The sequence below is a fragment of the Colobus angolensis genome, unplaced genomic scaffold, assembly GCF_000951035.1.
Source record: "Colobus angolensis palliatus isolate OR3802 unplaced genomic scaffold, Cang.pa_1.0 Scaffold95, whole genome shotgun sequence".
NCBI classification, from domain to species: domain Eukaryota; kingdom Metazoa; phylum Chordata; class Mammalia; order Primates; family Cercopithecidae; genus Colobus; species Colobus angolensis.
This window is the reverse complement of record NW_012123487.1, coordinates 10,982,949-10,996,377: the sequence shown is the minus strand read 5'-3', so window position 1 is coordinate 10,996,377 and position 13,429 is coordinate 10,982,949. Positions and strand designations below refer to the sequence as shown.

Genomic DNA, 13,429 nt, shown 5'->3' with positions numbered 1-13,429 from the left:
ACATCTGTACCAAGATGCACACACATACACATCACATACACTCTCACACACACATACCATGCAAGCTCCATATGTTATCCATTTCATGTTCTCTCTTTTGATCTCACTGCTGCTAGCTAAACAACTTTGATTTCTTTACTTTTCCTTACGTGGAAATGTCTCTAGATCCGTCACCATTCTGATTCCTTTTTATTATGTATTTTAGTTAGATGATATGCTTTTTTACAAAATGTGGAACTTAGGATGGAATGCAGTATGCCATATTTAAAATTAATTAGTATAGTGGATAGTGTAACTATTAAGCTTGAGGACCACAGGAAGTATATGAACACAATTTAATATTACATTTTCTATTTTCACATTATGTAATTGGTTTGTATTGATTAATTTTTTGCTAGCTTTTTTTCACATGGATGAATATCATGGTATATTTTGATGTAGCCATTCTTAATTTCAAAAATGATGAAAATTTATTATTTCATTAATTTAGGAGGTAGTTAAGTCACTTCCCCAGGAAGGAAATTAAGAGACAGAATCCATAATTTTGAGAAGTATCCACTTTCAATCCTGTTACACTCTTTCCACTCTTTATAATCCATAATATTTGAGATTAAAATATAAATAAATAAGCAAATGAATGGAAAGAGAATCAAAACTAAATCGAACTCTGTCTTTTCTTCTTTGTACAATAAAGATCTGTCTGCAAAGACATGCACATTTCCCTGTTCTCGTCCAAGTTGTTCATACTATTTCTGAACAGGACAAATGCAAAGATATAACTCTAAGAATACTTCTACTTGACTTTGATTAATTAATAATTTGTGGGTACAGATTTTTAGTGAACCATGCACGTAATTTTCTAGTGATCAGAGAACTTTCCCATATCACTACGGAAACATCATCAGAATTTTCCAGAACATGCCTATGATATCCTTACAACTCTATCAAAAAGAACGTGACTTAGTTCAGCATAATGAAGTTACAGTGACTCCTATGATTACTTCTCTTTTGAAAATGTTCCTATCTATTTAATTATCTCTTATAGAATTTGAATAGGGCAAACATCAAGTTTATTAGTCTCTGTGGTTTTAAGAATCTTCCTAATAACCAGGACATTCATAATTTTCAATCCTTTTACACTCTTTCCACTCCTTACAATACTTTGGAGACAATATGTCTCACGTTCAGACATCAGTATTATAAAGAAATTTTTGTTGTACTTTTTTGAGAATGAAGTGTGGAGCTAAAGTGTGTTCTCCAGGTATGTGTCATGCTAACTGGATGTCATTTGACTGGAGCTGCAATCACATCTTTAAGTTCTCTTTATGCACTAAAGTATAACTGAGGCTTAAACTCAAAGAATGTAGGGTCTCTCACATTTGGTGAATATTTCTTCTTTTTTCAAAATTCCTTCCTTCCTTCCTTCCTTCCTTCCTTCCTTCCTTCCTTCCTTCCTTCCTCCCTCCCTCCCTTCCTCCTTCCCTTCCTCCCTCCCTTCCTCCCATCCTCCCTTCTTTCTTCTCTTTCTCTCTCTCTTTCTTTCTTTTCTTTCTTTCTTTCCTTTCTTTCCTTTCTTCCTTCTTTCTTTTTGAGACGGGGTCTTCCCCTGTCACCCATGCTGGAGTGCAATGGTACAATCATAGTTCACCGCAGCCTCAAACTCCCAGGCTCAAATGATACTCCTGCCTCAACCTTGCAAATAGCTAGGATTACGGACATGCACCACCATGCCCCACTAAATTTGTTTTACATTTTTTGTAGAGATGGGTGGGGGGTGGGGTGTCTTGCTATGTTGCCCAGGCTGGTCTTGAACTCTTGGCCTCAAGTGATTCTCCTGCCTCAGCTTCCCAAAGTTCTGGGATTACAGGCATGAACCACCATGCCTGCCCAAATATTTCTTCTTAAGTGAACCTTTTCTGTCTACTGCGAACTGAATGTGTATATCCCCCAAAAATTTGTCTCAAAGTTCTAATCCCCAAAGTGATAGCATTTAGAAGTGGAGGCTTTGGGAGGTGATTAGGTTTAGATAAGATCATAAGGGGGGCACTTGTGATGGGATTTTAATGCCCTTATTAAAAAAAAAAAAAAAGAGGAGACATAAGGTCTCTCTGCATGCATACATCAAGGAAAAGCCACGTGAGGACATAACCAGGAAGAGAGCCATCACCAAGAACCTGACCATGAGGACACCCTGATCTCAGACTTCCAGCCTTCAGAACTGTGAGAAATAAATGTTTGCTGTTTTAAGTCACCCAGTCTATGGCATTTCCTTATAGCTGACCTAACTGATTACAGCACTATACTTCCCCGTTTGTAGATTTTTCTTCTTGGTGGAAAAGATAAAAGCATAATTGACTTGTTTACGTTCTCCTTCTAATTCTCTTACATTCTCTTCTTATTCATGTTCCAAACATGTTATCATTAGCATTTCTTACAAACATTAGTTCATTCTGGACTTTGTGTTTTACTTACCATGATTCCTGTGGATTTTAGCCATTGCTTCGTATATTCTTTGTATTCCATTCACAGATTCAAAAGATCTGATATGGAATATTCATAGAGCCAGATTCTACAATGAGTTTGTATCAACAATACCTGAAATATTGGCAGTTTATTTTTGCATGTCTAGAAAACAAAGCCATAGTATTTGAGATTGTTATCTGGAATATTGTATGTGCTTTGGGCTGGCCAGAGAATGTAGCTTATATATCACTATTCTTTGCCTATGTTCTCTTGCTTGTTAAAAATTATAAAACATATACTGTGAGATGATTCCTTTGGAATTGCTTGCAGAAAATGAGAATCTCCAGCTTAAACAACATTATCTGCTAATCTAAGTACATCGTATTTTGCAACAACTACTTCCCTTAATCGTGCAAACATCATTCTATTTTTGAGCCTGCTTTTTTCCTTACTTCCTTTTCTCCTTCCTTCCTTTCTTTCCTTCTCTTTTCTTTCTCTTGCTTTCTTTCTTGCTCTCTCCCTTCTTTCTTTCTTTTCTTTCTTCCCTTCTTTCCTTCTTTTTCTTTCTTTTGCGATCTATGTGTATAAATGATCTGTACACAATCATGATAGATGTGTTGTCTTTTCTCATCTAAGTTATCTTAATTACAGAATTTGTTTCTTTCTTTAAAGTTGTTAAAGAGAACAAACATCAAACCTTCTTACCCTCAGTTTAAATGCATTACTTCAACTTCAGTGATTTGAAATGAAATGCCAATAGAATTTCTTTAAAATTTAAAAGTTATTCAGTAAATGAAAACTGTATCTGGTGAATGTGAAATAGAATTGAAATTACATTCAGAAATCAGCTTTTTCTTTTGTGTTTTCATATTCACTGAAATTAATTCATTTTAAAAATCATGTTGTCTCTATTTGAGGGAAGGTGTTTAATTAAAACAAATTTTTTCAACTAATCAACACATTTACTGCATATCTTCTATGTTCTCAGCTGTGCCATCAACACAGTGGGAAATGCTACTTAAAGAAATACTAGATTTTATATGTCTGCAACTTTGTACCCATAAATGTATATGATAATGATTTGCCAATTAAAAATAATATTAAAAAACAAGTAGGATATTTTTATACATCCCTTCTTGGATTTAAAAGCTTATAAAAATGCATTCTATGTAAATAGAATTATAATTACACCTCAATATACACTTCAACATAAAAAATAAATATTAAACAAATGCAACTAAAATATACTGAGGCTAAAAAAGTAATCATTATGTCTAAGGAAGCCAAGAGGCATTCTTACATCCTAGTGTATTGCTATAAAAAATTGATAAAAAGTACATTTTGCAGCCAAATTGCTTTTTGACATTTCTTTTAGTAGTACAATATGGAATGCCAGCAGGATACAATTTTATCATCAGTTTATCATTAAAGATACAGGCGAAAACCCAAGAAATATAACATATACAATGAGGAATTATTTCTCACATTAAGTTTTTCTAACATGATCACTACCTTCAGCAGAGTATAAAAGTCTGAACTTCTTTCATATAAACATTTGGTATTTTAGAGATTACATTGTGGCATAGTGGTAAGAGTGCAGGTTTGTCGTCAGTAGATCTGGATTTAAATCTTGCCTTTATAACTGTCCATTGTATAAACAGATTGGGCTGCTTAACCTGTTCCTTCGTCTGTTCCTTCTTTATCTCTCTGTCTCTGTCCACCACTCTCTCCTCGCCAACAGACCCATACATCCCAAAAATACATTCTCTTTTAAAATCATTTGTAAAAACTTATCTTACAGGGCTATTGCAAAAAATAAAGAAAATTAATTATAAAACATTTCATACAGTACTTGGTATCTACTAAGTGCTCAAAACAGTACCAAAATTACATCAAAAATATATTATTATCTATTAATGCTATATAAATACAATGGAAAATTTCCATTATAATTAGCTTTTATTAATAACACGACTCTTATGTCCTGTGCTTATAGGATTCTGCTTATCTTCTCACCTGTAATAAATATATATTATTCTGTGAAGCAAAGAATATAGGTTCTTGCTGTCAGTGAGTGTTTTGATGACTTCTGTCTTCATTATTTTACTTACGCTCCTTAACTGCATTATTTTTGAAATTCTTGCAATTAAAATGGCACTTCTTTTAGCAGTATTGAATACAATTATTTTGAAATTAGTAATCTTGTCAAATAAAAGTTGAAGAAAACTGTGAAATACATATTCTTAATGCTTCCTTAAATAAAATGATGGCAACTGTTCTTAATAAATTTGATAAATAAGAATAACTTCATTGATCATCTATCTGGTCTTATGTATTAATTCCATTGCAAATTTTAGGTAGTTATTACCTGATGTATTTTAAATCTTAATTATAGTAACAAATAATAAAACAACTGGATTCACAAAAAAGAAAAATCTTATTATTTGGGATGTCTCTTCAATTCAAAGTTTAAGGGACTGTTTATACTTTTTAACAGATGAGAATCCTTTGGTATACATATTAGTATACTTTGTATACTATTAAAGGGGTATATATAAATGATTAATGAAGTGACATATAGTTATAAAAAATAACAGGAATATACCTGTTCTAGTAGCTTTGGTGGTGTCTGATGAGGAAATAGTGTAGCATTTTGAAAGGGAGCTGCCTGAAAACAGGGCTCTCCAGGAATTGTTTGTTCCTCATCTATAGCTTCTCTTCTTTGTATCATTTGAGATTTTGTCTTTTGAATTTTTTCCACCATCAAATTCTTCTCATGGTAGTTCTTTTTGCATATGATAAAAAAAATGCTATACTAACTGGCAAAAAAACACTGAAGGTACTGAATTTTGAATTTTTGAATTTGGAATATTTGTATCTGAAAAAGAAACATACCCATAAAGAATGAAATATGGGAAATTTCACTAATGATACTTTATCTTCTGAGCCATTTTTGAGCTTATGAAAATAGGCAAAAAGTAAAGAGAATGGTTCAATGGATCCAAAATATTCATCACCCACTGGCAAAATTCTTTAGAAATTGCCATATTTGCTTCATCTGTCTTTCATGCTCTTTTAAATGTATTGTAAAACAAATCCCAGACATCATGTTATTTCATACTGACATAGGTCAATATATTTGAGTCATTGTGAAAGTTGTAGACCAAGGCTGGTAATTATTTTTATGCCTTGCCATAATTTTTAAATCTGGTGATAATGAAGTCTAAGTGAATCTGTGTCCCAGACTTAAACTGCTTCCAGATGATGTGTTCCCTGATAGAGTAGGTTCCCGCATTTTTCCATTAGTGGATATGGTGGCTGACATCCTTGTGTGTGGTGCACTGTCATGGTAAACCCAGGCCCATAACTGTAAACACCCCCTTTTATCTACTATGAATGCAAATTGTTAGAGTGGTAACCCTAATTCTGGACCTCCAATAGCCAGTGATTCTTTGCACTCTAACTGATAAAAGGTTTTTCCTTTCACTACAATGCTTTCACCACACCAAAATATACCAATTTGTACAGCATGCTGTACACAATGTACACATTATATGCAATGGTGTACCAATGCTGTATCAATTTGTTGTAACAGATTGGAAATTGCACAATGACTGCAACTTCCATAAAAACAGAAGTTGTTGATTACAGGAAGAATAATTTTAAATACACCAAAAGCTCTTGCTAGTATTCAAAAGAAGACCTGCAAGTAAAATGATCAAACACTATATTTAAATATTTAGGTAAAATCTTACATTTTCATATATCACGTGTTACCAGATTCCCAAAAGTCAGGATGTGTTTAAATCAAACATTAGGGTGGAGAGCAAGGAAGTGGAGTGAAGGAGAAAGTTTTCTGGCCAACACTGTAGTAAACACACTGTTGTATCTTTGAAACTCTTTTTAAACCTGTGATCCATTACATTCTCTCTCTTTCATTCCTCCACCATGGCACCACTCCTATAGGTTGCCACAGTTTTGATGATCATCTCTCTCCCAACCAAGATGGTGGAAAAAGCAAAAACGTGGTGAATCTTGGAGCAATCCGACAAGGCATGAAACGCTTCCAATTTCTCTTGAACTGCTGTGAGCCAGGGACCATTCCTGATGCCTCCATCCTAGCAGCCGCCTTGGATCTAGTAAGTTGGTGAAAGAATTTTCCCACCCTACCCCGCATCCCAAGTAATACTATTAACAGAGGTAAGCATGAATCCCCAATTGTAATCCTCCTGTGTTTGTTTGTTTGCTTTTTCAGAATTAGTGATAAAAGGGGGAAGAAAGATGGTGAGGTGAGAGAAAAGAAAGGGAGAAACATCCTAATTAATATGCCCTTGGAAATAGACTGTCTAAATATGTGAGGGCTCTGGAGTCAGACTGACTGAGTTAAAATCACTCTGACATTTACCACCTGAACCTCTGTAAAATGAGTGTAAGAGCAGTAACAATACTATAGCTACCTTCTAGGGCTAGTGTGAAAACTAAACGAGGTATTAGATATAAAGCCCTCGTCACAGTGCCTGAAATATAGGAACTACACAATAAAGTGGGCCATTATTATTATATTATTGGTCCTATGTCTGCCATGTATTAGTCCTTTGAACTCGCCAAGCCTTGATTTCATTATCCATCAATTGGAGGAAAAATATGAAGCAAGGATCAGTTGAAATGAATTGCACAAAAGCACTTTGAACATTGTATGGTATTATACACATGTAAGGGATTAAAGAGTATGAAGTGGATCTTGGTTAGAAAGTGTTTTTGTCAGGTAAATTAGGCCCACATGTGAATTTTGAACTCAGCCTCTCAATTTATTTATCTTTATTTAGAAAGTCTTCATATGCTGCATAAACATGGTACAAAATACCAAGTAAACATCAATAAATAAAAGTGTTTTAGTTTAACCTTTTAAAAAGACAAACTGAAATAGATTTTTATTAGAACAAAAATCTTTAAGCCTGCCAATAAATGATCTTTTTTTTCAGGTTTTATGACACACAAATGAGTGACCAGTGGTCACTCGTATTTTACCTTGGAAAATAATACAAACCTTATAATGTAATTCATGAAATTTCTCTGTGACATTTGCAGCTTTTGCTCTCAGGATATTTAGTGACCAGCAAGGTATGTGGCTTCACTTAAGGCTGAAATATTAGTACCACTTATAATCATCCAAAATGATTGCTTTCCATTATATAAGATTTTTTCAGGCTGGGTGCGGTGGCTCATGCCTGCAATCCCAGCACTTTGGGAGGCTGAGGTGGGCAGATCACGAGATCAGGAGATTGAGACCATCCTGGCTAACACGGTGAAACCCCGTCTCTATTAAAAATACAAAATATTAGCCGGGTGTGGTGGCAGGTGCTTGTAGTCCCAGCTACTCGGGAGGCTGAGGCAGGAGAATGGCATGAACCCGGGAGGCGGAGCTTGCAGTGAGCCAAGATCGCACCACTGCACTTCAGTCTGGGTGACAGAACAAGGCTCCGTCTCAAAAAAAAAAAAAAAAAAAAAAGATTTTTTTTTCAGTCAGTTTCTCATTATTGGGTAGTGACCTTTGAGATTTTTTTTAAAATTGCAGCATGTTCAATGTGTATTGATATGTGCCATGGTGACTGTAAAATGTAGAGAATCACAGGTCTCCAGGAGAGCTGAAGTTTGTGGCAATTAAACAATCAAAGTACATGAGATGTCTGCCTAAAGCAAGAGAGCTTAACAAGGCAAGGAGCCAATCCCTTGTTTTCTAGGTGGGACAGTGGAAGCTTAGCTGTCACTCTTTTGAGTCATGCATGGTTTGTCTTAATCACATCTTGCTCTGTTCCCTAAGGAGCAGATTAAAATAAATAAATGCAACAAATTCATTAGAAAAGAACAAACAATCAAACTCTTAAACAATGGAAAAGTGTATGAACAGCCAGTCACCAAAAATACTAATAGTCAGTTAACTATACCTCATCTTACTTGAACTTAAGAAATGCTCTGTTAATTTACAAGTTTAAAAAAAAGTAAAAGAAATGCCTATTAAAATATCCAAGATTCCTACTTTATAACCCTCAGGTTGGCAATGATTTGAAAGTGCTGATATGAGTAGAAAATATCAAACACCACATGCAGGGTCAGTAGTGGTGTAAGCAGCAGGATTTGATTAGGGAACAGAAGGAATTCTTGGACTAACTGGGTGATAATGAGAGCAGTGATGGTGAGTGGAGCACTCCTCAACTCCTCTGTGAGTAGTAAGTAATTTTGGACTGTATATAGTCAGGCAGGAAGAGTTAGTAGTTCTTTACATACCAAATACATCAAATGGAAACGGTGGTGGTATTAAAAAGCCCAGAGTCAATGTGAGTTATAAGAAACTCACCATATAATAATTAATTAACTCAACAAATGTCTTCTGAGGGATTCGTATGTGCCAGGCATCGTTCTGTTAATGATAGCACAACAAAACTCAACTGGAGGACTGCACCTATTTTTCACTTTTTCCAATGAAGATTGTGTTTGTATAGTGATCTTTTTTCCAGATGTCTTAGTCTACAGCATTCTAAGGTTGATTAATGAATAATTAGTATTTATTGTATGCCCACCCTGTTGCCAAAGGGAAAAACTGAAGCGCAGAAAGACCGATTAATAGGCAGGGCTACTAAGTCAGCAAAGGATGGAGCCAGATTGGAACCTGGGTCTATCTTCCAAGCCCTTCTATTTTGTATTCTACCATACTGACTCTCTTATTAAAATATGTGAGACCACTTACTTTAAAGCGTGCAACAATAATAAATTCCGTATTTTATACCCAATAGCTTAAATGTGGTTAGGAAAGTGAAGGTGACAGAAGCTGATTGAACAGTTATTCAATACACAGTAATATTTGCCGCTTTACAGATGGTTGAAGCTGAAGTGCTCCAAGGGTACTATCATGTCCATCGTTGTCTCAATCCAAAAGTCACAGCTACTTTTGGAAAATTTTTAGACAAGTGAGGCGTCAGAATTTTCAGGTAACTGATTAATGAAATTAAGGACAGTTTTAACAAGTCATCTTATTTCAACTTGTTGAAAAACTGAGTGAAAAATATAGGCACAGCTTGCTGTAGAAATTGGAAAATGATGGAATAATAGTAGAGGATAATAATAGTAATAATAGGTCAAGTAATTTTCATTATACTTGACCATTTATAAAGTAAAATAAGCACCTGATGAGAGTTGACAGATTGTCCTTCATTCACTGGAAAGGTCTAGGCCTCGCATTCTTTCAGAGGTCCTGAGCTGAAATTTCTGCATAAATATGGATCATGCTGTGTTAGGGGCTCTATCAAGTGGTCTTTTCATTTGCTCGTTTTCCATATGAGGGAACAAAAGCCCCAAGAGCTGAGGTGAGTTTGCTCAAGGTCACATGAATTAGTTGTTGCAAAAACTGGCATCAGAGCAGATTCTTCTGCTTCCATTCAGGACTCTTTTAGCAATGCCATATGCTATCACTGTAAAAAAAGATGATTTGAATAAATCAGAATGGGTATCTCTTTGACATACTGAAAATGTGCTTAAATGTATATGGCCTCCTATAATAAAAAAGATTGTGAATGACTTTTAATGATCACAAAGCATTTGAATCCTTAAAAGTGTTCCTTATCATGTGAACACATGATGAATTAATAATAGAAAAATGTAAGATTTTCAACCTTAAAGATTCATACCACACATTCACTCTCTAAACTGGTGACTCTTAACATTTAGGGACATAGATTCTTTCAAAATTGGATAAAGTTATGGAAATTCTCTCAAGAAAAGTACATTCATAGACAAAATTTAATTTATAATATTAGAAAGTTTATGGAGTTCCCCAAAACCCACCCATGAACCCAAAAATATTGAGAATTCAACCTCAATGAATGCATGATCACTGTCAAAAAGAGACTCTTTCATTATGTAATGGAAATTACTTTATTAATATTCATTGGTGATATAGAAACAGAAGGAAACCTGTCATAATTACTTCCTACATGGAAAGCTTTTAGACTTTATGTAAGATATATGAGCATGGGAGAAACAAAAGCCTTGTCATAAAGAGAGCAACACACTTAGAGATTTAAAAAATAATCCCAATAAAACAAATTAATACTGGCTTTATGGGGGTTATTTTAAGAAGAATATTGATGAACAGTTTGATAATCAGGTATCTTGGGTATCAGGACTTCATTCCCTCTCATCAAACTATTTTATACCTATCTGATATCCAACTGCTGTACTGCTTAGAGTTTGTGATATGATGTCATACCAGAGTTCCCAGCTCTAAGTACACTCTGTTTCTGACTGAGGCTTGGCTTCTACCATTAAATTGGGCTGGATCATGTAGAAAACTTAAATTTCTTTTTAACTTCACCAAAATAAGGATATAACTAGATGGTTACCACACCGCTAGATTCTTCTTTCTTCTTTTCCTGTGGAAGCTATTCTGGCCCTGCTTGGCCTTCTCGATCTCCTAAGTCTCATGGTAAGAAAGAAAATGAAGGAGCGCTGGAGCTTATAAGCAGTGTCTTTTGAGCCATCAAGTAAAGAGGCATTTTCTCATTAACATACATGTCCACTGATTGAGTAGCCTGCGTCTGGAAATACCGAGGTCTTTGTCACTAGACTGGATCCAGTAGGGGTGAATGTACAGGAAGATCAAGCAGTATGTGGGTAGTAGGAGTTCCTTTCATACCTGACAGTCTTTGATTCGAGGTCAAGGTCAAGCTGTGTGTAGCATTCAGAGGTCAAAATTCCAGAGGTCAGAATCAATCAAGGGTTAAAGGAGCTCAGTAGTTTCCATTATGAGGCAAAAAGAGAGAGAATCTGAGTAGACATGATTGGTTGGATAAAAGGCATAGGTGATGATGGTGGTGGTGGTGGTTGGCAGAGGTGTTGGTAGAGAATAATAATCGTAACGTTTTCATTATGCTTGATGGTTTATAAAGCACCTTCACATTCATTATCTTATTTGTTGGTATGAGAGCAAAAGGATTAAGCCAAGAGATGAACCCCAAATAAGGACACTCTTACAATCAGTTTCTCAGCTATGGAAAGTGAAGGAACTAAAGGGGCTGGTGAATTCTGACAGACTGAGAGGAAGGTAACGCAGCTCCATGTAGTATGTGCTTGAATCAAAGTAGCATTTGGTGTTTACTGTCATTTGTACAGATGTGACAACTGCAATTGCTCGTACCTATTGATATGGGTTAGGAGTTCCTCAGGGTTATGCTAACTTTCACTGATGTTTTCTGCTAAAGGTATTTTTAGCTTTTGTTTCCTCTATATTTGGTTTCATCCAATATCTGATTCACCTGCTTCCAGTCTTTCAAGAATGCCTAGTTTTTAAGTGTGTTTTATGTGTTTTCCAATGCATTGTGGTTTCATGTAGATATATGTATATAATATAAATAGATATAAACATAGAAATAAACACAGATGTAGATATGCTGGGTAGATATGTAAATGAGGAACAGATGTGGATCTAGATATAGGCACAGATACAGATAGATATAGATATATAGAGATAGATAGAAACATATTATAGATTCCACCATTTCATCAAATAGAATTTGGAGGAGGAGGGGAAAAATAAATGTGCTCAATTTATCATCATATTTCAATCCTGCATTTTCTCCAACCTCTCTTTTATTGTTTTGCTTTGTTATATTTATTTTTAAGTGCAGCTTAAATATAATTTTTGCTTTTTGACATAATTTTTATGTTACAATAGTTTCATTGTTTTATGTCCTTAATAATAGAATTTAAATGTGGTTTTTTAAGATTGTAATTTTCTTCAGAATTAAAAAGTATTATTAGATGGAATAAATATTGGAAATGTTAGTGTTCAAAGTTTTGCTGACCTGTTTTTCTGTTGGTTCTAAACAATCCTACTTTTATTATTGCTACAACCACTAAATGTAGGGATAATTGATTCAATTTTAAGTCCAACACAGCTTTTCCTCATAATCTTTCTCTTTAGGGTTAATTTAGCAGATGCAACTGTAAGGCATTTTTAAAAAGACATGTTTTAGAAAGGATTTATTTCATCTCTAGGTTTATATAATCTACAAATACAAAACTAAAACAAAAATAAAAAGAAAAATTAAACAGTTCAAGCAAAAAGTATTTCCATTTCCTTTATTTTTCAAGTGAAATAGTCTATCCTTATTTATCCAGGTGAATTTGTAACATGCACAAGCAGTGATTTCTAATTTACTGGTAATTTATTAGCATGAAAAACACTAATAATAATGCCAGTTTGCTTTAAGAACAATTCCATAAATATAAGACTATCCATAACATCATAGAATTCTCCCTAGTCTGTGGATGGAGGAAATCTAATGTTAAATTGTTTAGCCCCATAAATAGACAGCTTTAGAAGAAGTGAATATATAATTCTTTTTCAAAATAGGACACTTTCAAGAGTGAAAGAGTTTTCAATAATTATGTGAGGAAAACAGACATAAACTGGGACTCTCCTAGGAAAAGATCTTCAGTTACCATAGGTCTAATTCACACTTACTTCCAGGCTTATTGCATGAAGTATAATTCATATTGGGGCTTAACATCCAATATATTTAATAATCAATGCAAATTAGGTCGTTTCAAGGAGACAGGAATGCATGAAAGAGGAAATATCTTATGATTCTCTTTTGAATCATAAGAAAATTAGAAATAATTTAGTAATGACAAAACTAAACTATCAAATTATCCTCTTAATCTAGTGGTAATGAATGTTGTATGTGCCATATTTTCTTTTTATTTTTACAATAAAATAATTTTTTTACTATACTTTAAGTTGTAGGGTACATGTACACAACGTGCAGGTTTGTTACACATGTATACATGTGCCATGTTGGTGTGCTGCACCCATTAACTCGTCATTTACATTAGGTATATCTCCTAATGCTATCCTTCCCCCCTCCCCCCACCCCACGACAGGTGTGTGATGTTCCCCTCCCTGTTTCCA

At 34.6% G+C, this 13,429-nt stretch overlaps 1 protein-coding gene across 2 annotated transcripts in view; it reads left to right on the top strand.

Annotated features, from left to right (window-relative positions):
• UNC80 (unc-80 homolog (C. elegans)) overlaps positions 1–13,429 on the top strand; it is a 230,726-nt gene that overhangs the window by 73,981 nt on the left and 143,316 nt on the right. For both annotated transcript variants that reach the window (XM_011932342.1, XM_011932341.1), the window contains exon 22: positions 6,430–6,602. In XM_011932342.1, coding sequence (XP_011787732.1) covers positions 6,430–6,602 — 173 coding nt within the window. The remainder of the gene's footprint in view (positions 1–6,429; positions 6,603–13,429) is intronic.